This window comes from Varanus komodoensis, unplaced genomic scaffold (assembly GCF_004798865.1).
Source record: "Varanus komodoensis strain SLA01 unplaced genomic scaffold, ASM479886v1 scaffold18_3, whole genome shotgun sequence".
In the NCBI taxonomy this organism is placed as follows: Eukaryota; Metazoa; Chordata; class Lepidosauria; order Squamata; family Varanidae; genus Varanus; species Varanus komodoensis.
This window is the reverse complement of record NW_025335549.1, coordinates 8,011,271-8,039,110: the sequence shown is the minus strand read 5'-3', so window position 1 is coordinate 8,039,110 and position 27,840 is coordinate 8,011,271. Positions and strand designations below refer to the sequence as shown.

Below are 27,840 nucleotides of genomic sequence, written 5' to 3'. Positions count from 1 at the left end.
GCGTCATTACAACTCCTAGCATTCTGCAATGAAAACTGGCTTTTGTACTCTATCTGGATTATTCTTAATTGCATTCTCTTCTGGCAAAACAAGACATTGCTCTATAATTTACCTTGTTTTGTTACTACATTGGTCACTTAAGCCCATGAGGCTTTTAATTTTTCAGTTTATTATGGATCACCAACTTCTTCTAAATGGTAGTTTTCAATAACAGCAGCTATTTAAGGTAATGGATTTTTAATGTGTTTGCATCTATCATACACTGCATATACATACGTTTCATATTAGCTCAGGTCAAGTTTTTATTCTACTTACTTGCAAAATTTTGAAGAAATTTGGTGTCTTGCCACCTTCTAAGGAAGAAGAGGCACTGCACAACTAAAAAAGCCCTTCCCCTAGTAGCCTCTTTGCTTCCTTTAGAGAAAGTTCTCTAAGACTTCATGGCCTGGGGAGGTACACATGGGGAGAGGCATTCCTTGCCCCAAGCTGTTTAGGACTTTGCATGGTAGTTTAGCACTTCGAACCAGGCCAGTACAATTTAAAGAGGACTGACATGATTTGCTCTTGTCAGCCAGTCCCCACTAGCAGCTTAACTGCCCTTTTTTGGACCAACTGAAGTCTCCAGCTTGTTTTCAAAGGCAGGCGGACATAGAGCGTGTTACCACAGTCCAGATGAGATGCTACCCAAGGATGAGTCTCTGTGGCCAGGCTCTGCCTGCCCAGCAGGGTCATAGGCGTACACCGGCCTAAGCTGAAAAAAGATGCTCATGCCACTGAGTCCTCTTGTAACTCCAGGGACAATTCTAGATCTTGAGAGCACCCCCAGAGTGCTAATCTTGTCCTTTACGGGAAGAGTAACCCCTTCCAAGGCAGGCTGAATATCACCCAAATGCACAGACAACACCTACCAACAGCACCTATCTTATCTGGACTGAGCCTCCTTGTATTGGCCAGTGCACTCCTGCCTCACCTGGCTAAGATGAAAAAACAGGTAGAACTGAGTGCCATCTGCGTATGGATGGCATTTCAGCCAGTTCTTCACTACTTCTCTTAGCTTCCTGTTTATAACATTGTGCACTGCACCAATATGATGAACTCATTTGGCATTTAATTGCTCTTCCAGGATAATGGCAGAAGAGCCAAAAAAGAGGAAACGTATATTAGAAACTGTAGAAGTAATAATTTGAGGAACATATTATGCAAATTGTAATGACTGCATGATGACTCAACATTCTTTTGTCTGGATACAACTCAAGTGCATGTCCTGGTCCAAGCATAACAAAGCCATGATATAAAAGTGTTGACAGATACATTGCTGGGAAAATAGCAAGCTATCTAATTTCAATAATGTTCTAGTTGTGAAGTATCAACTGATCAATTTTTCGTGCTATGATGCTGAAAAAAATATGAGGAATGAGCCAATAGGTGATGAATTATCTCCGTGGTTTTGGTAAGTTTGCTTATCTCAGGACACCAGCTATTATTAATATGCAATTCCTGAAGCTCCTTAGCTTTGTATGGTCTCTGCCTGAATTTAATGAAGATAGGTCAAAGCATCTCTAACAGGATTTATACTTGTTCTGTAGTTAATTATATCAGGGATCACAACCACCATGCTAATTCTTTTTTTCCATCTTTAAGCACCTAGACATGCTTGATCAAGGTACTCTGATTTATACAGCCTCAACAGAACTGTCAAAACTTACAAAATAGTCAGATTCTGCTAATGAACAAAAAGTCTAATTCACACAATCATTATGTAGCTATACACTGATCCTTAGTCAAATGCAGTCTGCCAGGTTGTGAATCTGCCTTGAAAATAGCTATCTTCACAATTCTAACATTGCTTCTTGTGAGAAGTTTGTTTGCTACTTCGGTATTATCACAGCACACACCTGTATCCATGTTTTAGAAGCAAATATGTATTGGCTGATATAGGGAGCAATCTCCCCATTTCTAGCAAATATTTGGGAAGTACTATAGGACACTGTCTCAGGAAAGAGGCTTTTGGGAATATTCACGTGTGAAATATCCTAACATCCCATGAGCTTTTTCTAGTTCCTTCTCTGCTTCCAAGTCTCAGTCTTCTACTTTTGCTGATGCAGTTTGAACTGATGATTAAACCATGGTATGTCATATATTTGAGGATTTCAATTTCTTTTTTGCTTATGTAACATTCTATAATTCTTTTGTCATCATGATTTTTGTTTTCTTAATATTTAGGAATAGCATGTCACTTGCTTCCAAATAATTCTATGCTACAGTTTAATCAAAGAAGTTAATTTTTAAAAATCAGTATTCTGTACAATACCTTGTTTCTCTGGAAATTGTCCAAAAATATGCAGCACATATTTGCATGGAATGTGTTATGTATCTGGAGGTATTAGTTTGTTTGGGTCTTATCAGTGCAAGAATTCATGATCTAAACCCTCATCATCTGCTAATGCCAAACAAGGATTTTATTTCAGAACTAGAATTTCCTCCCACAATTCACTTCAGCCGCCTTGTAAAATATGTAAATGGTTATTGTCAGAAGCACCATCTCAAAGCCAGCTTTCTGATGTCACAGATGCATCTAAGATTTTCTGAAAAGGGGTATCAGGAGACATCCCTCAAGCAAGTGCTCACTACCAACCATCCAACTACCCTCCACACCACAATTGCAAGTATGCAGTAATAATTCAAGCATTTCAATTCCTTAGAAATTATATGCTTAATTGTTTTCAAATTTCATTTTGAAGTCTTTCACCTGAATAGTCAAATGTATAGCCACAGCTCATACTGGAGAATTCTTAACAGGATTACTGTCTCCAAATACTCTTTTTGCTTAGCAACCTATCACTAGTACTCGGTTCATCTTCTTTGCTACAGATATGCTAATATGAAGGGCTAAAGCTTGGTTCCTTCAAAAGAAGTATCCAGACACAGGAAGTACAAAAGATCATTCAACCACCACTTTTTAGTTGCCTATCTCTTATGAACTGTACAAAAATGCAGAGATAGATTACTCATTTTAGATGGTAAGAAGAATGCTTATATTAACATGCGGTGTTCTGAGGATATTACATTTCAATAGTTCATTCGTTCTCACTGAAATCTTGCACTTAAAGGAACAAACAATTAAAGAAATTTAATTGTATCTGAAATGTACTCAGACTGTTCAACTGAATTATCTTGGTTACACTTAAAACATATAGCATGTACTACAGGTCATTAAAGCATACTTCAGCCTCCTTCTGGGTGTTACTATATTCAATGTATGAGTAGTATTTAAAAGTACAAGAATGCATACTGGCCCTATCTGGATCCAGTGACATCCATGCAGCACCCAGTGACAATCTGTGGGTTAATAAACAACAAATTGCAAGGACGTGAGCTGCACATGAAGCACTTTTCATTTCCTGGAATAAAGTGTAAATTCAGTAAGCAATGAATGGTCTTTCTTCTTCTTTTAACCATGACCATGTAAACAACCAACCTGTATTCAGACACCCTTCCAGGAAACTGAAAGTGGCTTTCCGCACCGTACCCATGAAATTCACGGCTTAATTAACCCATGACTGCCACTTGATGCTGCTGTCACATCTAAAAAGAAGCACTCTCTTACCCTATCTTGCACTCTCCAAGAAGGAAATGATTAAATTTCCAGACCACTTGGCTACATAAGCAATAGCAATTTCAAAGATGGGCTTGTCTTTGTTCAAAAATGTTCATAAGTTCATAAATTCTCTTTCTCCTCCTATATTTTTATTTTATACTGATAATTTTAATTTTGTATTTGTAAATCAATGTATTTTTTGTATTTTTATATTTAATGGTAATTTATTATGTACTATTGTATTTCAATGTATTTTATCATGTTGTAAGCCGCCCCGAGGTTTCGGCAAGGGGCGGCATAGAAATGTTATAATAATAATAAATAATAATAATAATAAATTATGAACTGCTTCAAGAAACAAAAGCATACTGAAATGCATTAATTCTTGCCTATCCGTCTCAGTGTTCGTCCTGCTTCCTTCTTGCCAACATAAAGTTGTATTTTCACCCCTTTAATCTCCTATTAATTCTACCGACAAAAGACAGAACAACTAGTCCAGACTGTTAACCTACAATTTTACCAGGCTGTTTACACCTTTACCCCCCAAGTGTGCACCTAAAGGGGGGGACGGGATTTGCAAGTGTCAGGCAGAGCAGTGCCACAAAGAGGCTCGATTTTCTCACTAGGCTGGTCTCCTAGCAGAATTTCCCAAGGCAAAATGGGCCGCACTGCGAAAACAGACTAAGATGCATCCAACCTCTTAATCAGCAATGGTCACATAAGCAGAATAGCTATCCCTAATATTGATATGGCAGAGAAGCTCCTGGACAGCAACTACTAGGCAACAGCAGTAGTTGGAAGCAACCCCGGCAGAAGATTTTATTCAGACAACAGCAGTAACTCTTTATCTAACTCTGGTCAGTACTGTGCAGAAGAAGGCAATGGTAAAATTACTTCTGCATATTTCTTACCGTGTAAACCTTTTGATGAAACAATCCAAAATGAAATGAAAGGAGGCTCCCAGTATTAAATTACTGTGCAGACAGTTACACTTGCTTTTGTTTTGATACTCTGTGATAACTACTAACAACAATTCCGTAGAATTACCTACCTCTAGCTTTCAAAGTAAACATCAAAACTTGGTGCTCCATGCTTGTAATTCAGAGAACACAACGCTTTTATGAGGTTTGAGTATCTTACTTTCTGCAGCAGCTAGTAAAGCAAAGAACTGAACCAGAGTTTTGCAAAACCTTCTGAACCATCTTCCAAAGCAGTGAATTATGAACTGTTGCAGTACAGGGGGATTTCATCAGCACAGTTCCTTGGAGCACTGCAAATCTTTCCAGCGTATTTTAAAATGGTTCTCTGGATCTTGACCAATATATGCAGTAAATATATTTGATTTCACAGCTAGTCAGGCTCAAGTGTTGTGAATGCTCACGGGAGCCAGATGTAGGAGTATTACTTTTTGTTTGCTTGTTCCAGCCATAAAACCTCTGCTCATTTGCCAAGCATTTTTCCTGAATGTTATCTCACAAAATAATTTACTGATGTGTTATTGAGATACTATCAAGAATCTGTAGGATCACTGCATTTAGAACCGACACTTATAGAAAGAGACTATTTTAATGCAGATCACCATTTCATGTCAAATGACTATTTGCTCTGTGATGGAAGCTATGAATGACCTGTAATTCTAGTAACAAAGAGATAAGTTACAGCTATGGATTAAAGAAAGCAATTGCCCCAATTCAGCCAATGTTCAGAATACCTAAGTCCACTGATTTCCCTGAAAGAATTAAGTATGTGTTAAAGATTCGAATCTAATTGAAATAACTTAAATCTGGCTGGATTGTGTTCAATTGTTATAGCACTTCAGTGAATGTAATTTTGATTTGAAAATTGAAGTTTAGTGCTATAGAGAAAATTGAATCCAATTCTGTAACTAAAACCAGGATATTCAATGAATCAAGTTATTTCCTTTCTGAGAACTTTTTTTTTTTGGGGGGGGAGGCATCAGGATAACAAATGATTTGAACACTATGTGCATGCAGTTCCAGCACCAGCTGTAATACAATGCTAACTCTAGGAAACCTAAATTTGAAGTCTGTACATAGTTGGCTGCAGTAGCAGACATGTCCCGATGCCCTGCCAGTCACGTACCACACCTATACCCCTTTTAATCCAAGAAGCTGTCTGACAGGAAAACACTTCTCATTTCTGTCCTGCTTCTAGAAGGGGTTGCGACAATGCCTTTTCCTACATATACATTTCGTTTATTAATTATTCCTCAGCTGTCATTCAAGGTCTGATTGATTGGATTACAGAAATGGCACCCTGTTCCCACTTAGGGACTACAGCATTTCCGCTGCTTAGTGAGGTCTCTAGTTTTAAAAGGGAGGCATGAGACAAGGTTCTCCACCAACAGAACTATTGAGTAAGCCCTCTGATCTGTTGTGCTGGCTGTGTGTTGACTTCCTGCTGAAGTTTAAGGAGAGAAATGGTGATCGAGAGCAAGAACGATAGACAAGCAACTCTAAAACAGATTACTACTCCATCTGAAAGTGTGAGTCTTGTGATTTAACAGCATGAAGTATTTACCTTATAAATCTGTTAATGCCAACATTTAATATGAGGACTTAAAATCTGCACACTGCATCAAGATTTTTGAGATATGGAAAACAGTTTATAAGAAAGAAAAGGTGCTTTCATCATTCATCACAATTGATCATGAACTTTTGGAATCTTTACATTGCACATACCTTCTCAGTTTTGAAAAATCACTTGCATTTTTTCAGAATACTGTGTTCATAGTCAACCTCTGATGTAATACTACCAAACATATAAGCTACAAAGAATTTTCAATTGGAGCTAGTATGTTTTCCTGCACCTTCAGGGGGTCCCTAAAGGGATCCACCAATATGGTTGGCAGAAATACCGCAATGTCATTTTTAGTAAGAGTATACTCTGGCAACTGACATTAAAGAAGACGAGGTGCTGCCTGCAAATAATACCAGGATGCCTTCAGTGGCATGGATTGGAAAGAATAAGTTGCTGTCATATATGCATACAAATAGGCAAACTCAGTCTATCAAACAAGCACAGAAATACACAAACAGTGCAGCTATGTTGCCTCAGGAATAAGAACCAAGAAAGTCATGTTCCACAGGCTACCAAGCTTCTGACTCCCAACATGCTGACCGACAATATATTACCAAAGCCAAATATTACAATGGCAAGCAAGTCACTTTTGTTTCAGAGTCAGCTCTATTAGACGTTCCACACTAATTTATCTGCCATATTCCCAATGCTGCCACTGAAGGATTCAGTTGAATTCAACAAGCTGAGGGTCTGTTTCAGGAAGTCTCGAATAAAAACCTGACTTTATATTGTCCAAAATTTCCACAAAAGAATTAAAGTACAATGCATACTTGCTACATCAGATTAAAGAGACATGCAAGAGGCCAGTGTCAAGTAAAGCAATGCAAAACCCCCTGCAGAGTTTTTCTTTCTTTAACCATGCATCTACAAGGTATAAGTGACTATGTTCGTACTCACCGGAACTTTACATCCGATAAACTGCATGCAGTGATCAACGGAGAGCAGAGACAGCGATAAAAAAAAAGTAAAAGAAGTAAGCTGAAGCATTTCACACAACTAGCCATGTGTTTTAGTAGTTAGTATCTGTTAAAAGATATTTAATATGAGACAGAAAATTTTCATAAACAGATCTCAACAAGCTGTAAAAGCTGTGAATTCAAACAGCATTTTAATTGTATATGTCCATAATATTTTAATATGAAGAAATTAAGACTTATTTAAGCTTACGGTACATTGTATATTAGTGCATGCAAGCACAAGAACTAAAAAATCATTAGGCATACATTCTAACAGCTGCAGTTAAAATTATATATATTTGAATATAGCTTGTCAGAGATCTGTCTACTGAAGCAAAAAAGCCCCCCCTAAATTCGAGCAATACTTCATCAAAAGTACTGGCAAAGTAGATGTTCATAAATATAATTTTAGTTTTATTAGACAACCCTCCACCAGAATTAGATAAATGCATTTGAAAGCCTTAATGGGGAAAAATGGGCTACATATGTTCACTTTTTCTCAAAATGCAAACGATCAAGACTGAGGAGTTTGATGGGGAAGGACTTCAACTCATGTAACTGCTCTTGGCATTAATGCCTATATAAATGCCACAGTGGTGCAACTAGGAAATACGCAACTCCGAATCAAGTCACCCAAGAGTAGACGACAGAGAATGGGCAAGTAGCAATAGGACTGCAAACCCATCCTATTTTATGTGGGTTTTACAGCACAAGCTCTGAGAATTTAATGGCAGCCTTTCTGCCACTTGTGTCTGGGGAACAAAGAACATTGTTGATTAGACTTAACTCTTGAATAGAACAGTAATCTTGCTTGGCTCATGTCAGTTGTTGCACTGGTCAAGTCTTAAGGCAGGGATGTTGAACCATACACTCAGGAGCCAAATCTGGCCCTATGGGCTCTGAACAGCTCCACCCCATTCATTCAGCCTATAAAACTTCAGTAGCTTCTTGGCTTTTGTGTTCTTCTACACTCTAAAAGAATGAAATGCCTTAGACTTGCTGACAAAAAAAAGGCTTTATACAAATTCATGCTGACATTTTTCCCACCCTCTTTTGTCACCCCCCACCCCCCATCAATAGAATGCAGCTCTTGCAAAAATGAATTTAGCTTTCTACTAATAAAGGTCCAACACTCTTAAGATATGAACCAACACTTATCTTCCCGGCCCACAATAAGTTTTAAAAATCTTTCTAAAAAGCGACCAGTACTACATAGGGAAAGCAATGCAAAAAGCCAGCATGTCTACCAATGCCTACTTTTCAAAGACCGCTCATACAGTTTATCTCCTCTCTTTATCATCCTCTGTTACACAGGCAAGTCATAACATTTTGGAGCATTGGCATGAACTGGACGTATCAGTTCGCAATTATTTCTTCCCATGCATTGCAACCACAAGGCTGCTTGTTTCAGTATATTAAGCAGTTACGCTGAGTTAAAAGTTTGAGGAAGGGGAGTACCTTTGGTGTCCCCCCCACCTACCCCATTCTGGCAGGCTTAACTGCTGTCATTAATAGTATCACAGTGTGTTACCAGCAAGCTAGGTTGCTTGGGAGGACCACCATTTTAACTTCCCAGAAGGCTCAGGAATGACACGAATGACAGAAGTGTTATGGATATTAAAATGGTGGTTGGCTTAAAAATCCATTCCTGCAATGGGGTGGCAGTGGCCATCGAAAGATGTGAAATGCTGAAGTGGGCCTATCCAAACAGACAATTTTGAATTAAGTGCCTGGAGTCAATGCAGGCAAAATGCACCTGTAGGCACCTGTATCCTCAGTCACGACAACCTGGTGCTCTCCAAGAAGCCCCACACCCAGCTTTTCTTTTAATAACTAAGCTTCTTTCTGGAAGCTGGGACTGTTTTCACACTAAAGTGAGAACCTATTGCTACTCCCATCTTCTTTTTCCATGAATTCTTGGGGTCATACAAAGGGTGCAAAGACTTTCTTTAAAAATGAAGACTGATAGTGGCTTTAGCCCCGTGCTTTCCTCTGCAGAGCCCCAATTTCTCAAATTGCCACTGTTGAAAAAGATTGTCCACGTCTGGCATAGAGAATGAACAAAACTCTCTAAATGGCTTTCTGGAACTTTTCCAAGTCTTCTCTCTCTCTCACTCACTTTACGAAGCATGAAAGGCGTGTTCCCTCTTCATGTTAGAGGGCAACTAATTACCAAAACTATTATCCATGATAGCATTTGTCCAGGTTTTTTTTCCTTCTTATCTCTCTGCCAGTTCACATGATCACTACAATATAAACAAGTCACAGCAGCTTGTTTTTAACCATGGCATGTGCCAGTGTATGCTGGACGCAAGTGCCTAATTATTTGCCTAAGCACACCTGGTTGATTCATTCAAACCAATGTGGTATTGCTTTTATGACAGCAAAACCACCCTAAAATAGTGAAAAAACAGGACATGCTGACTGTGAGAAGTGGGTGACTGTATCAAACCAGTATTGGAAACTGATGGCAGGCCTACTGCATATTGTAAGTTGCTATATTTCTGGTTCTGAAACTGCTGGTCAGTAAGATATGGATTGTGGGAAGCTTTATACTTGACCTTTTGCTAGAAATTTGCCTATTCACATTTGAGAACTAGAGGGGGTTGGATTGATTGATTGATTGATTGATTGATTGATTGATTTAGCCATCCACATAGAATCATAGAATAGTAGAGTTGGCAGGGGCCAAGAAGGCCATCAGGTTCAAACCTTGCTGGTGCAGATTACCACTTAGCACCATCCCACCCAGATGGCTGTCCAGTGTCTGTTTGAATGTCTCTAGTGTGCGATACCCCACCACCTCTCTAGGCACATGGTTCCACTGTCGTATTGCCCTGACAGTGAGGAAGCTTTTCTGATGTCCAGCCTGAATCTGCGTTGTCACATCATGAACTGATTATTCTGTGTCCTACACTCTGGCATCAGCAAGAAGCGACAGCCTCCCTAGGTGGCTCACATAATTAAAACATTACAACAGTTAAAAGAATAAAAACATACAACATTAAAAATACAAAAATCAATATTAAAAGGTTCATGAGTACAGTGGGCTTAGATATTTTTTAAAAAATTAAAAGGTGCATCTTTGCCTGGTGCCAAGAAGAAAACAAAGATGTAACCAGACAAATTTCCCTAGCAAGGGAGTTCCAGAGATGGGGGACAGCAATAGAAAAGGCCCTTTGCCTATTTGCCCACCCCCCTCTCATTTCCCGGAGGGATGGCTCTTGTAGAAGGGCCTCCTGGGCTGATCTCAAGGGGCAGGTAGGTGTACAGAGGTGAAGACAGTCCTTCAGATAACCAGGCCTCAAGCAGTTTAGGGCTTTATATGTTAAAACAAGGACCATGGATTGCACCCTGGCCACAACTGGTAACCAGTGCAATTCTTTGAAAACTGGTGTTATGTGGGCTGCTCAGGGAGTACCAGTCACCAACCAAGTGGCCCAATTTTGTAGCAGTTCCAATTGCCAGACTGTCTTCCAAGGGCAGCCCCACATACAGTGCATTACAGTAATCTATTCTGGAAGTTACCAGTGCACGGGTAACTATTTTCTGGTTCCCTCAGTCTAGGTAGGGGCAAAGCTGGTAAAAATCCATCTTAGCTGAAAAAAAGGCACTCCTGGACACCGATTCCACCTAGTGTTCCAGAGAAAGACTCAGTTCCAGAAGCACCCCCAGAAGCCTTGTCTCGGGGGGGGGGGGGGGTGTGACCTCCTCCAGGACAGGGTAATGCCCCTCCAACCTGCCAGAGGACCTCTCTACCAATAGTACCTCTGTCTTACCAGGATTAAGCCTCAGTTTATACACTCTCATCCAGCCCATTATCAAGCCCAGAACCTCAGCTCAGGACAGGACAGCCTCACCTGGATTAGATGAGAAGGTGAGGTAGAACTGAGGATCATCAGCATATTGCTGACTTCTCAGCCCAACCCTCCAGATGACCTCTCCCAGAGGTTTCATGTAGATATTAAACAGCATGGGGGACAGTACAGAGCTCTGCAGAACCCAATGACACAGCTGCCTGCTTCAATGGGGCAGGGACCACTCCCTCTCTCAAGGAGGCATTGACAGCCTCCTGGACCCAGGGCCAAACCCACCCTGCAGACCTTCCAACCAACCATGTCAGTCAAGGGTCAAGCAGGCACATGGTAACTCGGACAAGTCCAAGCCCCCTGTCCACATCCTCAGGTCACAACAACTGAAAGTCATCCAATGATGAAACGCAGGGCAGTGCACTGGACACTTCCAGAGAATGATGTATAGAAAAAGCGGAGTTGAGCTCTTTACGAACCTGAGCAATTTTTCCTGCAAAGTGCTGAACAAATTCATCACAGTGAGCATTCAAGGGCTCTGGGGTCTCATCGGATGAACCAGCTTGCAAGCGGCCCCAGACCACCCAAATTAACTCAGCTGGACAGCACTGTGAAGAAGCAATAGAGGAGGCCAAGAAAGCATGCTCTGCCCGCCTCATTGCCACAGAACAGGTTCAATAATGAGCTCTTAAACATGTTCGACTGGACTCATTGCAAGATCTTCTCCACATGCGCTCTAGTTGTCTCCCTTCCTGTCGCATTGCCCTGCACAGGGCAAATTAATCCTGCACAGACCAACTTCTGGCACCATAATGGGGAAGAGAGAAAGCTGCATAAACAGGATGTCTCGAGATACTTGATCTGCTTCTCCACATCTGAGCAGAGCAACTGAAAAAAGAGTGGAGTGAGGGATTGTGGCTTTGTACCACTTGCTTATTCCTCTGACTGCTATTGAGACTGAGAGCCAGTGTGGTGCAGTGGTTAAGAGCATGGGACTGGGACTGGGACGATCTGGGTTCTTAGTCCCTGCTCAGCCATGGAGCCAACTGGGTGACTTTGGGCCAGTCACAGACTCTCAGCCCAACCTACCTCACAGGGTTGCTGTTGTGGGGATAAGATGGAGGTGGAGAGATGATGTAAGCTGCCTTGAGCCCTTTGAGGAAAAAGGCAGGATAGAAATTGAAAAATAAATAAATAGAATAAATTACATACTCTGTGGTTATACTCACAGTATGGAATTACCTACCCACTGAAATATGTTAGGCCCTGACAATCATTTGCTTTCAACATTTATCTAAAACGCATTTCTTTACTCTGCATTTATTTTTGCCTATCCTTCCTCCTCAGTGTGCCTTTTCTGCAGAATGTAGCATAAACATGACTAATTAAGGGGTTCATCATAACAAAGTAGTATATTAATCCATGTTAACAAAAACAGTCATCACCACTACTTTAAACTACTTTTTAAATTTGCTGTAAATTACAGGTGAACATTTTACTGATATTTTATGAGGTTATCTCAGAGATTCAAAAATTGATTTTTAACATATTCCTAGCAATAATACCCTAAAAGCTATATAATGCCCAAGCAAAATATTAAGTCAGTCTATAATCCTAGAATGTGTTTAATGAAGGTGTGAATTGCATGATTGCATCACACTGAGCAAGATGTAATGCCTTCAATTCTGAATTTTTAAAGAGACATCCATGAAATATGATTAACAAATAAAGCAGCTGCAGTTCTCTACATTTTCATTTGACAGGTGAGAACAAGTAAAGCATGTTACCATAAATAAAAAGTAGCTATGTATATTTTAAGTTTGCATTCTGCTATGCTAGTTCCATGTTCATATTTGCAGTTCTTTGTGAGTTCATCTGCTCCACATTTATAAATAAAGTGGGCAAACACAGAGATAATCGCATTTACTACTTGCCTTTAATGCAACACATGATTATTCATGTACTGTTATCTGCATTTTGCATTCTGATTTAGGTATGTAGAATGATTATATTTCTGCCTTTAGGTATTTGAAAAATAGTACTGAATATGGATGTTTGTGTTTCCCAAAGCACTTTATTACCAACAATAATTTGAGCACAAAACTGGGTAAAGATTCATTGGAATTTCAAAGTAAAACCCAGTACATTATGTAATTCTACTGAAATCAGGCTGGTGGCAAATTTCACTTATCATTTGAAACATATTTCTGCCCTGGAAAGCAAGGCAAGGCAGAGCAAGGCAAATTAGAAAACATGCAGCTAGCCTGTGCAGATAATGTGAAGCTTAAGCAGGTATTCAGGAGCAGCTTGTAAAGGAATGTCATAAGAGCAAAGGAGCAAATGAATTAGAAGTTCAGGTGCTTCTCTGCAAATGCATTACAGGGAAGTGTATCTTGTGTAAAGAAATCTATTTCATAAAAATAGAACTACATTAGCATGGGATTAATAGCTGAAATGTTAAATACCAATACTTGGAAGGAATCTCATAAAGTATTATCACTCACTTTTTCCAGTAACTTATTTAAAGGGAAAGGAACTTTGCTGATATATACACACATTCATTTTATTTTAACAAATACTCTATTAGAAGTCAAGAATTCATTTCTGCACAGAAAACAAGCAGACAGTTTATCCCTATGAAGGTTCCTATAGCCCAGCTGTAGAGCTCTTGCTTTACATACAGAAAGTCCCAAGCTCAAGTCCCAGCATCTCCAGGTAAGACTAAGAAGGAATCTTGACTGCAATCCTGCCAGTCGGCTTCTGCCAGTCGACACTACAGAGTAAGGTGGACGAATTGCCTGATTCCACAGAAGGCACTTTCTTACACTCCTAAGAACATTGTATATTTTTTCTTGATAATTGTCAAAAGACAACATGCCATGAACAAACAGCACTTTTTAGTCTTGGAACATAACTACAACAAAGCTTGGAACATAGTTCACTTAACGCTGCATATTGTCCCAAACCTCTGAAAGGAAGCCAGTATTTCATCAAAGGAAAAGCTTCCAACTAGAATTCAACACACCAAGGTTAACAGGTGTTAACTGTTTGCCATTATTCTGTACAGAGAATTATTAGTCAAGATTCAAAGCCTCCAAAGCACATGTAAGAGCTAAAGCGTGGAAAAAGGAGTCATGAGATTTCTTGCCGAATCAGATAATTTAGCATATTAGTCCTATTAGGCAGTATGCAGGACTACCACTGGAATGAGTAAATCTGGAAGCCAACTGCACGTGCAGGAGTGAGAATGTGGCTCTTTGATTCTGGCATTTTCAGTATTCCATTCTTTTCATAGGACTGAACATAGGAACATCAATCAGCAGTAAAGAATATGGTCTGAAAGTTAAGATATTTTTGTACCTTGTTTTAATGCTACTTCCAGCATCTCCAGGTTTGTGCTATTAACTGCAAGAGATACTGTGAAAAGCCTTGATGATTCTGGAGCAGTGGATTTAGGATACTTATTGGTTTACAGTAAAGACAGCATCATGTTTCAGATTACCAAGCAGTTGTGATAGATGTAATACATTCTAATTAAGGTTTTTATCCATAGTTGAAGGCATTTTAAAGGATTTTATGAAGAAAGCTTTGTAAGCACTCTAGAAGGATAAACTTAAGCAGAAATCGGAAGATTTGAGTTGAAAACTGCAGATGATGTTAAGAGTATTAGCCTGACCTATCTTTGCAGGAAGGCTTCCTACTTACAGATTTGGCAGTTGCAGAAATGTACTGGACAACCATCTCACGCTTTGTGGTCAAGTCCTTATTCCGTAAAGGAGCTTTTCGTTCTTCATTCAGGTTCATGTCTTCCTGCAAATAAAAAGCATAACATTGCCAAGACTGGATTATTATAGCATAGTTTTAGCTAATCTTTGTGACTACAGATGCTAAGAATCGCTCAACATTTAAAGAGAGCAGGGATGGCTGCTTTACTCCAAACAGGCTATTCTACATCATTATACTAAGCTATCAGTTTATAGGAGCAGCTTAAATGAACAATTCAAACTATTTCCATTTATAGTGTGTGGAAAAACTGTACACACAAAGCTGAGCAACAGAATTAACATGCTCATGATGGAAGTACTAATAAGCAACTGGATCAACTTTGAGCAACATTTCAATAAGTCACCAAAAATGTTTATATCGAACAATGCTACCATTTTTCTCCTAACATATCAAAAATTGCTGAGAACTATAAAAAAGCACATCTCCAGGACTGCTAATACCAAGTCTTTTAGTTAGGTGTTGATAATAAACCATTCCAGCTTTACTGGGTATTTTTTTACTCAACTGCCACATGAATTATGCATATTATTCCCCAGGATTTAGAAACAGGAGCAGTTAAATCTGAGGAACAAGCTCCAGACATCATGATGGGATTGAACAAATTCATGGAGAAGACTACTAGTCTTGATGACTGCATGCCATCTTCAGTATCAGAGGAAGTGTGGCTAGGTATACCAGTTGCTGGGGAACCTGGGTAGGAGGGTGTTCTTATATCCTGCTTGTAGGATCCTGCAAGCTGCTTTGAGAATAGAATGCTGAATTAGATTGGACAATGACTCTGACACAGCATGGCTGATTATTAAACCTATTCCATGCTATAGTCACGTGGGACTTCCCAAACCTATTCCATGCTAATAGTCTCATAGAACTTCCCAGGTAGACTCTATGTTCTTCTGAGTCATATGGTTGTCAGACCTTACACAGATTGTTGTTTCAAGATCTTTCTTCTAAGCAGATAGCCATACTGAACCTTCTTATTTAGGTTCTGCTTTAGGCTATCTTCTGCAAATTGTCTACTGAATCCCCAAACTGCTTTTTTGAACCTTAGAAGCTTTAAAGTATTTTCAAACACTAACAATTCACATCAAAGTCACTTTGATTTCTATGAATGAATGAATGAATGAATGAATGAATGGGGATTTGATGGGCCAGATACTTGCATTTGTTTTTAGCACCTTGCATTTGTTTTTAGTAGCATTTCTACTGCATTATGGCAAATTAACCTGGAGAAGTGAATTGACACAGCTCATGTACAACAGCCAAAGGCAAATAACCTTCCACTTTAGCACTTCCATCAAGGAAGTACTATTGCCATCCCAAAACTGAAACTATATCTAACTTCTTTGATTTTCCGTAAAGGTCTGAAACAGCAAGTACAGCAAGTCATATTACAATACAAAGATCAGTCTTGTGGCACCTTAAAAACTGACCACTTTAATTTATGTATGAAATAATATTTATTACTTTTGCCACCATTTTATACTATGATGTATAAAATTGCCCCTGCTCCATTCCCATGGAAGCCTACAGCAGCATGTTTGCTGGGCACTTCAGTCACCATAATCTTTAGTTTTATACAGCTCTTATGGGGTTTCACACTCAGTTCGTGATATCTCTTTCAGGTCATCTGTCTCCCTCACACCCAGAATTCAAGGAAGGCACTCAGTCCCTTTCTCCCAATCCCTCAAAGACACCCCAGTAGTTGCCCAGGTGCTCCCGTCCCACTATAAGCCTTTGGCCCCCACAACAGCCTTGGGCTAACCAGGGAAATGGTCTGAATTCAGTTATTTCTTGCACTGCTACCTTCCTTCTTTTTATTTTCTCCTCATTTCTTTCTTCACAGACCTGTGTGCATTCCTTCCCTTAGTTATTCACACACCAAGCCTTACCAATAAAATTCAATACAAGTTTGTCTCTATAGAAAAGAAATATTCTGTTACTGGATTAGTTTATACAGAATTACAATCTTTATACTCCTCGCTGAGGCAACTTCTCTAGTCTCCACTACTGATTCTGACTCATTCTGTAGGAGATTCTCTTTGCAGGACCTGACCAAGCACAAGAGGAAGTCTACAGATGCTCGAGGGAGGAATTCCGAAAGGATCTGTGCCAACCTTACTCCATACCATGCATGATTTTAAACACCTCTACCCAGGTTCCTCCTTACCTCTTTTCTCAGATTTCCTGATAAAAGAATTGCTGCATCCCCTTGATTATTTTAATTTTCTTTACTTCTTCCATCATTATACTATATTTTGAGGTATGATGAGCAGTCACGTTATTAACAGTGCCTATTCAACAAAACTTGTAGCTAATAACGCAAATATCTCTGCACTGGGTAATCCAGTGTAACATGATTAAAATAAACTATCCCATTATACCACAGGAAAATATTTCATACATCTAAAGAAGTAGATTCTAATGCATCAAAGTTTGTGCTGTAATAAATTTACTATTCTTTATGGGGTCACAGCTCTTTGTTTTTGCTACAAAAGGCTAACACAAATATCTTGACATTATGCAATGCAAAGAACCATGATTAATATACCCTATCCTGAAATAACTAAGGATAACATTTAATGTATCTGATGAAATAGACTGTAATTCAGAGCTTATGCCATGATACATTTGTTACTGTTTAGGGGGACCAAATCCTTTGCTTTTGTTGCAACAAGCTAACAAGGATACAGATCTGGAACTAACTAAAGTGAAAAATGTAGAGGATATGCCAAAGCAGTCTTCAAATATCCTACAACCTTTAACGGAATTTTAAGATATTCTGTGCACTTAAATTGCAGTCAGAAAGTAACTGACAAAAGAGTGATTCACTTGTTGGAAAACTGTATTTTCAAACTTTCTTTTTTTTTTTTTTTTTGGCAGGATGAGTTTACTCCAGTACACATAAACAAGTATTCACTGTTACATCAATAATTGAACTGGAATATATTACAGTAGCCATAGTAAAGCACTTAGAAGTGGTCTTCCACAGCCATAATATGCAAATTTATTCAACCACATAGTTCATACTAATGCATCAAAGACCTTCTGCCCACACTCACTCTTAAAGCACCTGAAGAATATGAATACCTCACAGGGAAAACATTTCTGGCAACACTGAATCCATAGCAACTAAAATGTGTTTTCTTACCCTCTGCCTAAATTCAACTTATGTTGGAATTATCACACAAATCCATTCTGTCGCCCTGCATCGTTCAATAAGGGCCTGTATCTGCTTGGAGTCAGGATTAGCTGTTTTGCTCAGAAATTCAGCAACTATTAGTTAGGAAAACTATGGTAACAAAAAAACTCACTTAATGTATTGGTAATAATATATTATTATGTATGTTCAACACAAAGCTTACCATCATTTTTTCAAAAAGGTCCATAACTTCTTTTTCTGATAAATTCATCGAACGTTCATCAAACAGTGGCTGAGCCACTGGCAGTTCATTTATAGAGGCCTGTGAATCAATGGGGTGCTGGATGAGGAGTTTCTCCTTTTTGACACCTGATTTCCTAAAACTGGTTAATCTGTCACGCTGCGGAAAGAAAGGAAATATTTTCTGGTAAGAGTTGGTGTACAACAGACATTTACTTATTCCTTTGCATGCTAAGAGCACAACAATAACCAATATTCATGCTGAATGCTAGCTAAGCCATACAACTGCCATTCTGAGACTGTACTCCAAATACTGATTTTTCCTCTAACCACTGAATGTTTTCCACTCAAAAATGAAATATTTCTACACAAAGTTACAGTCTGCCTTTAAACAGATACACCATTAGGCAAAATAATGGGCTATGTAGCTATCACCTGGCTAAAATCAATGCTACATAATCTCCCAAATCTGTATCACTAACTTAAATCTTCTGCAAAGAAAGGTTCCAAATTTGTATGAATTATACAAATGCTTATCATGCATAAATTTCTTCTGATCCTTGTCACAAGTAAAAGCAAGATTCCCTCACAGGAATCTCTGCAGACTTTTCCCTCCTACTTTGGCCCTTTAATGACAAAAAAAAAAAAAAAAAACACCTTCATTTATTAAAAATAAAAAAATAAGTTTGAGGGTGCTCAGATTCAAATCTGCATTTCATATTCTGTGACTATATTCAATGTAATATAGTCACAGAAACACACTGTACATACCGCCCTGCTCCTTAGGATATTGATGTACTATAGCCTACAGGGAACATTCAAATCTCCATGAACTGGAGCATGTTTAAAGTGGATATATTCAAAACAGCAGAGCCATGAATTAGGTTTATGTTGCTGATGAGAAGCTTGAGTCTAAGCATCTGAACAGCCATTATAGGGCTTAAGTACAGTCTCTTTTAAGTGCTCATCACTATACAAACAAGTTAGCTGTTAATGCTTTCAGAAAGAGTTTTTGCAAAGCATAACAAGCATTAGTTGATAGTAACATTAAAAGGCTCAATACTGCAGATAGCACAGTTCAGTCAATTCCTTCTCCCTTCCAGCAGTGCATGCATGATTGTTTATTAGGACAAAAGAATAGTCTCTACTTCTGTCATATCCTGTATAATAAGGGATAGCGGAAGAAAAGAATGTTTGGTGCTCCTGAGTCTGGCTATAGGAGGAGTTTGGCTTGAAACCAATTGCTTGGTCTTGAATGCAGCTTAGGAACTAAGGGGAGAATTATTTGGGAGCACTATATGAACTGTTTTCCAACATGTTCTTCATGCATGAAGACTTTAAAACTGCAACACAGTCAATTTCTTCAAATGAGACAAGGTGTATATTCAAATTAACAGATATCAGTAATAACAGTAAATGAAATATGTTCCAAACTAGAACAGAGATGGTCAGGTTCTACCAAATTTGCCACAAGTGGTACAGGCAGATGTTAGTGGTGCCCTTTGACAAGAGAGACTTAAATCAAGGGTCAGGATACAATATAGGACTGAGCAAAAGGCAGAATCGCCTCTGCTCCACCTTAGCTGACTAGAGGTAAAAGTCTATTATCTCAGGCCATGGATTAGATTTATTTATTATTTATTTGGGGGGTATTTCTGACCCATCCAATCACTACACATCTCTCGATGGCTTACAACATCTCTGGACAGCTTACAACACTATGGTCCGTTCACCAAGAAAATCACTCAGAACTGGTCTTGGGTGTTTCAGTCGCATGCTATTTCTAGCAAGAGAGACAGGCATTCTTACTGTACACATCTGAACATCTTTGACAATGTCAGGTTTGAATGTGTCCAAATCTACCATGAACAAGACATGGAATGGATAAATATGGGGGAAATAACCCTAAAGTCCAAATGAAGGAAGGAAGTCCCACTTAGGCAGTGGGTTCCTAGCTCGGGATTCATAGATGCTATCTGGGGACAATACAAGTTGTAAACCAAGATTATTTGTGAACCCATGGTCAGGAGCCACACAGAAGTTAGAGATTATTCAAAGGTATTAAGAAATTAGAAATTATTCATTTCGTACTGTTCTTTTTTCACTATCCATGGTTATTCTTATGTATTACAAGCAGCATGCACTAGAGATAAATACAAACCCAGTACACGAGAATCTTACCACATCATCTGCCAAAGTTTTTATCTGAAGGTTCTATTCAAATCAAGAAAACAAGAAAAAAGTGTGTTATCCAACACGCTTTTTATGTTTAATGTAAAGTTCCTTCTTTTCATAAATTGCAATTTTTTGTTATTTCCTCATGAAAAGGAAGAATATCCGCCCCACTGTATATTATTCACTTTAATACCACCATAGAACTTTCTTTAGGACACAAGTACTTCTCATTTCAACCCTACCTTTTTCATCATTTAATTTTCCAGCTATAACCATTGGCAAGACAGATATATTAACATATGCAGCAAGACAGTGTATAAACATAAAGAGAATAAGGACTTGGGAGTTGGCACAGAAACAAAAGCTAATTCAAAGCATTTTGTTTTACTGAAATACTTTATGCCATTAGTATTAAATGTTTACTTGTCACTGCAGTTCACACTACTTTGATAATACAGGTACATCAAAACCATTTCAGAATGAAATGGTGTTTGAAATTAGTTTTGAGACATTGAGGACAGAACACTAAGTCTTAATTAGAAGCTTTGGCCAAGGAACTTCTGGTTGTTTGACAACGAGACACAAGGTAATACGAAGAGTATATAGAGATTAGTCTTTCTCCTTTTCCCGCCTTGCCATTGTTAGCAGAACCTCACACAGCAATTTGACAAATATTCCAGCCAACACTGAAGTCTTTTGAACTGCCTTGAGAAGAGAAACCCAGTTTGTAATTTGTGGTCCAGAATCTTTGACACTTACTTAGGATGTAAAAATATACATATACTTCCTATGATTTATCATAGAAATAAACTAAGTCAAGGTAACTTTTGTCTAAGTGACTACTGTTTACAATGTTAACAGAAACATTCACTTTGAAAGTCATTGCAGTTCAAACTTGAGTATATACTATGTTTAAAAGGAAATGTCACCAAAGATGGACAAAAATGATTATTTTCTTTTGTTTGTTTTGACAAGTGCTCTGCCAGATACACATGAAAGGGATTAACATTCTGGAGTTAAGCTTTTTCTCTCTTCCACATGTTGAACCCTTAACTTAAAATTCAATCTTTTAAAATTATACATAATACAATATCATTTTTTCATAAAAGAGTTCTACCTCAAAGCAAACATTTTAAATGCTTAAATGTAAATTTGGAAGCTGTGATGGATTCTAAACTATGTCCTAAAGTCCTTTCCAGGAATGTGAGCTGCCCCAAGGCTTTGTTGCGATGGGGACGGCATAAAAATGTTTTAAATAAATAAATAAATGTCCCATTAAATTCCACCGTTACTTCCACTAGTAATCTATGCAACAGATTCAAATATGCATTGATCGTAAAGGGTAAATAGTTTGACCAAACAAGAGTAAAAGTTATTACAATACAACTTGTGTTTTCTTGCTTTTGACTATAACTGACTAATCCAGTGACAGGAACACATGCCTTTTCTCAATCACTGTTATCATAAGAAGGTGTACCTAATTCTAACTGTAACAGTCTATCATTACAGCTAGTGTTCCTGACATATGAGTCCTACTGAAGTTTAGTTTCCTTAATAGGCTCAACCCTAATCTTATTCTAATTACGAAACTGAGACGAAGAACTTTGATCTAAAATTCACATTTACTTAACAAGCGAATGAAAAACAGTTCATGCTGCTGTTTTGTAACTATTCAGAAAACGGAATGTCTGAACGTGCTACAATAGGTCACAGTAAGCAAACAATTCTGTGTGAATATTGTCCATTTCTCTATGCAGCACCTTCAATTTAAGACCTAAAATTACTATCTGAAAAGGAAATGGAATATTATTTCTGTATTCTATAATCCAAAAAAGATATCACTCCATCATGACAACTTTAAAAATATTTTGTCCAATTGTTTATGGGGGAGGAAGGGAAGTAGAGGAAGGGAAGGAGACCACATAAGTGAATGTTTCCATTCCCCTTCCTCTTTCATTTGCCAATTTAAAAAAGTGTACATTCCTAATTTCAAGACGTATAGGTCACATGAATCGAGCAGTGTGCAAGAATTTTGTTAATGCTCCTAATACTGGAAGACTAACGCACACACTCATACATGAGTTTCATAAGATTGGCTAAGCTTGTAAAATTCAGTGACCGTGAGCACAACAACATGGAATTCATCCCAAGCGCCCACTAGGAGTCTCCACAGAACAATCAACAACACATACAACGAGGGAAGCCACAACAGCAGGAAGAACTCAACTGCATTTCTCAGCAAACCACACCTACAGCTACTAAGAGCGCCAAGCCACAAGAACATGAATGTGGGAAGACAGATCTGTACACAAGCCACCATTATAACTAAAGATTATACTTTAGTTTAGCCACTAATTATGTAACTGACAGGACAACATATAGCTTTGTTTGATACTGCAGCAAGAACACAGGTTTTCAAAAGGGACAGTAAGCTTTTGCAGCTTGTCATGCAACCTGAAAAGTCTTCAAATTTTTGTCACGTACAAATGTTCATTGCAGATGTAGCAACTTAATGGTGCTATTAAATGCACAAGGAATAAGTGCTGAAATTAAACAGCAGCAACTCTTATTATCCTAACCTTTTCAACCTTCTCTAATCTGGGGCCTTCCATATGTTTTCCACTTCAGCTGCCATCAGTACCCAGCTAGTTAATAATCAGGAGTGCTGGATATTAGAATATAAAACTTTTGGAAGGCACTAGCTTGTGAAAGACTGCTCTGGAACAAACTGGGGTCAATAAATGTTATTTGGATAACTCTCTCATAGTCCATCAAGACATGACACCTACATGGGAAAGGAAGCCAACATTTCTGAATTTTCTCAAAACCTGGCACAAAACAAGCAAGTGACTCTCCCCATCACAGAGCCCCTGCAAATGATGGAAGAATAAGGGTTCATGGCAGCCACAACTCATTTAAGGCCTACAAAACTTCACAACCCACCTAGATTATCACTTTACTATAAATAAAATTGTGTAGATCAAGATTCCTGAAAGTAATATGACTACTATTTTCCTGATTTGAACAGCCTAATGCTTCATCACCTATAAAGCTGGTACATAATACTCTACATGCATCCAGTTCTCTCACACCAAGATTCTTTTTATCAGTCTTAACAACCAGTTTGTTTCCCAGCCTTTGTTTAAAGGTGCTAGTCTTTATATTTAATTATAGATTTGTGCATCCTTTGGGTGTGCATTTTGGTAGAAACATAGTTAAGACTTGAAAGAGCCACACTTAACAAACTTATTTATTTTTTATTTTATTTATTAAAACATTTCTATGCCGCCCCTTGCCAAGGCCTCGGGGCGGCTTACAACATCGAACAAACTTGCATATAAGCCATTAAAAAAAAAAATTCATAAACAAACCACGTTTTTTAAAAATCCAGAGCATTTCAGTATGCCAATAGCACTTCTATTCCCAACTTCTAGACAGCTAGAACAGAAAACTAAGGTCTACTTGTACTTAAACATCACAAAAGCATAACAGGTACATGGCAGCAAAGCACAACATTCTCTATATTGTGTGGCCAATCTCCAATGTCAGAAAAAAACATACAGCAAATTTCTAAACCACTTCAGAATGCAGTAGAAAGACTGTAACTTAAAACATTTAATCACATAAAATATTCCCCATGCACATAGCTAGCAAAGTGGAAGAAAGCTAGTTGAGAACATGAACACGTTCATAAAACTAAGCTGTGCAACTGGTCTTAGGTATTAGGAAATGGTCAGTAGATTTGGTGGGGGGGTGGGGAACAGATGGAGGACTGTTTACTTAGAAGGAATAAAACAAGAAAGTAAGGGTCTTTTCAGGGCAAGGATGTCAAATGTCCAGAAAAAAACCATAGAGTTACCTGTCCCTGTTCTTTTAAGGCAATGGTTGATTTACAGAATCTTTATAGCATACAAATAAATATCATAATGTGCTAACTGCTGCAAACAACACTGCTAGTGGGACAGAGGTCAGTGAAACATAACAATCTTTTCAAGCAATAAAAGCCTTGAATAGGCTTTAAGAGACCTAATTCTTTCACTGATTTTTTTTCCTAAAAATTATTCCTGTGGCTTTCAGGGGTTTGATATACCAAAGTAGTTAGCTACATGTTGTAATGGAGGTGTATCATCATGTCATCTGTCCACTGCAGTGGTTGCAAAGCCATGCTGAAAGAATGCAATTATCAATATCCTATAACAAGAAAAGGCTATAATATAGGCTACAAATCTGTTCCCAGATAAGTGTGCTTATGCCTTGTTGAACTGAGACTCAACTTCTGAGCAAATACACATAGCAAGTCCAGAGGAGTAAATGTGGCCCCTTTCCATATTCTAGTGTGGCTCTTGCTCCACCAAAAGTTTAATGGAGGAAAAATAATTGGCAGTTTGCACTGAATTTTGGCAACAAAGCACTACAGAAGGATAAAACTGCTAGATTTGGCTTGTTAGATTTCCACCAAAAATCAGAAGCAAATTGTTGCTTTCTGCCACAATCAAATTTGGGAGAAGTAGCCTTGGGATTAAAAAAAAAAAAAAAAAAAAACCTTCCTGGAAAATACATGAAGAACTGGAGGTAGTGACAGATTTTGTTTTCTTGGGCTCCAAAATCACCACAGATGGTGACTGCAATCAAGAAATTAAAAGACGCTTGCTCCCCGGAAGGAAATCTATGGCAAATTTAGACAGCATACTAAAAAGCAAAGATCACCCTGCTGACTATGAAGAGAGCCAGTGTGGTGTAGTGGTTAAGACCCTGGGACTGGGACTCAGACAATCTGGGTTCTAGTCCCCGCTCGGCCATGGAGCCAACTGGGTGACTTTGGGCCAGTCACAGACCCTCAGCCCAACCTACCTCACAGGGTTGTTGTTGTGGGGATAAGAAGGAGGAGAATGATGTAAGCTGCCTTGAGCCCTTTGTAGGAAAAAAGCAGGATATAAATTGAAAAATAAATTAAAAAAAATAGTCCAAGCTATGGTTTTCCCAGTTGAAGGTATGGCTACAAGAGTTGGACCATAAGGAAAACTGAGCACTGAACAATTGACACCTTTGAACTGTGGTGCTGGAGAAGACTTCCAAGAGTTCCTTGGACTGCAAAGAAATCTGAACAGAAAATCTTAAAGGAAATTAACCCTGACTGGTCAGATACTGAAAACGAAACTCAAATACTTTGGCCACCTAATGAGAAGGGGATGGCAGAGGTTAAGGTGGCTAGATGGGGTCACTCGGGCAGTAGGTGTGGGTGGACTCTGAGGGACTGAGGAGGACAGCAGAGGCTGGAGGAATGTTGTCCATGGTGTCATGAAGGGCCGGACAACTTGGTGACTAAACAAACAAACAAACAAACAAACACGACAGCCTGGGAAAGGAAATGTAAAGGATGAACAGGAAGTGCTTCCCTGGTGCATTTGGTTATGCATTTAGTATAGGATCTTTAAATACTCTCATATGTTTCAAAATACCTCTGGGAAGTGCCTGCCCACATTCCTCTCTAAATTTTGTGTGCTTTCTTGTGGGAATAAAGAAAGAATAAAACGAGTCACAAAATTCATACAGAGCCACAGTAAAATGCTGCAGTTTTCCCACCATTTCAGTCTCTCTGCAATTGCCAGTCTAAAGGGATGAATAAGCTTTGAACATATAAATCTGTATAATAAACCCATATAATACAGACAGCATTGGACTTATCCCAAAATGTGATCCATCATTATAAAAAAGTTTATCCTGTTTCCTTACACAGGTGGTAATGATATGCCTTAATTAAAGTGCACCCACACTAGAATTTCTGCCACTTATAAAGGACAGATGGCTTTATCTGCACTGCTGTCCATTTGGCACACCTCACAAGCACTAAATTAAGTTAAACCAGAGTAAATAAGTCCCTCATATTGGTTCAGGTTTTTCAGAAGCTCTCCTGCTTTATTATTGTTTTGCAGAGCATTTTGTACAGTGCAGCAAGCTAAATATTTCCCCATTTTCTGTTAAACAGCTTGCATACAGAGCTGAAAGGAAATAGCAGTTTCCATATTACATTCTAAATTCTCAAAAACATTTATGTTATGCATACTACCCAGACTTAAACACAGTGCCAGATTACAACTGCCAACAGAACTGAAAAAGAACAAGATCTTGCAGTAATTGTGGACAATAAGCTAAACAATAGGCGAAACATGAGCCAACAATGCGATGCAGCCACCAAAAGGGCAAATGCTATTTTGGGATGCATTAACAGAAGTACTTCCAAATCACAAGAAGTAGTAGTTCCTCTATACTCCTTGCTAGTCAGACCTCACCTGGAATACTGTGCTCAGTTCTGGGCTCCAAGATTTAAGAAAGATGCATTAAAATTAGAAAGGGTCCAGCACACAAAAATGACTGAGGGTTTGGAAACACTGCCCTATGAGGAGGGACTGAGGGAACCAGGCATGTTCAATCTTGAGAAGAGAAGACTGAGGGGGGACATGATATTCCTCTAAAAGTACCTCAAAGGCTGTCACAAAGAGGAAGGACAAGATCTCTTCTTGCTGATGCCAGAGTGTAGGGCACAGAATAATCAGTTCAAGTTGCGACAACCCAGGTTCAGGAGGAAAAGCTTCCTCACTGTCAGAGCAATACGACAGTGGAACCAGCTGCCTGGGGAGGTGCTGGGCTCTCCCACACTAGAGATATTCAAAAAGAAGCTGGACAGCCATCTGAGTGGGATGGTGTAACTTGGTGTCCTGCAACAGCAGAGGGTTGGACTTGATGGCCTTCATGGCCCCTTCCAACTCTTCTATTATTCTATGAACTGTCATTTAATGTTAGTCTGAAGACCAATTGAGTTAAGATCCATTCCAATTACTACTTGAACTTATTTGTTTGCAATTGTTTGATTTGTTTGTTGCTGTTGTTCCAATGTGCTATATGTCAGCAGCAACAATAATATACAAGAGAACAAACTTGAACCACAATGTGTGCCCATATCCAAGCAAACAATGGCCAATCCATTAGTTGAGAGTGCAGTAGAAGTGTTTAGTTCTGCTTGGTAAATAGTTTTGGACAAACTCACAGCTTCATTATCTAGAATAATGTTTCATGTTGCTTTTTCCATTTTTAGTTATTAAGCTTGTCACTGCTGAATTTGAAACAATGATCCATATCAGTGGAGTAAATCCCAACAACCTATAATGAAGGACTACAGTCCACATTATTTGAAGACCTGAATCTGAAGCTGATTATGCATGCTGCAATATAGCTTCATTCTGAAATCCCATCCAAAAGAATTCCAGACGATTATTGAATACCTTTGCATAAAACACAGGTGCATGTCATTTGAATACATCTTAAGAAATTCTGAAATAATGTTAATATAGAAGCATCTCCAAGCCAAAGTAATGGACTACACACAGCCCAATCTAAGTTCACTGGTGATTATTATTATTATTATTATTATTATTATTATTATTATAACATTTCTATGCCGCCCCTTGCCGAAACCTCGGGGCGGCTTACAACATGATAAAATACATTGAAATACAATAGCACATAATAAATTACCAT

The 27,840-nt window shown here is 38.6% G+C and overlaps 1 protein-coding gene across 4 annotated transcripts in view; it reads right to left on the bottom strand.

Annotated features, from left to right (window-relative positions):
- Positions 1-27,840, bottom strand: part of DIAPH2 (diaphanous related formin 2) — a 296,692-nt gene that overhangs the window by 260,413 nt on the left and 8,439 nt on the right. For 2 of the 4 annotated variants that reach the window (XM_044427233.1, XM_044427230.1), the window contains exons 2-5: positions 20,311-20,343; positions 18,113-18,289; positions 14,670-14,774; positions 7,097-7,117 (exon numbers count right to left, since the gene is read on the bottom strand). In XM_044427233.1, the coding sequence (XP_044283168.1) occupies positions 7,097-7,117; positions 14,670-14,774; positions 18,113-18,289; positions 20,311-20,343 (336 nt within the window). The remainder of the gene's footprint in view (positions 1-7,096; positions 7,118-14,669; positions 14,775-18,112; positions 18,290-20,310; positions 20,344-27,840) is intronic. The other 2 variants (XM_044427231.1, XM_044427232.1) reach the window with 2 other exon arrangements.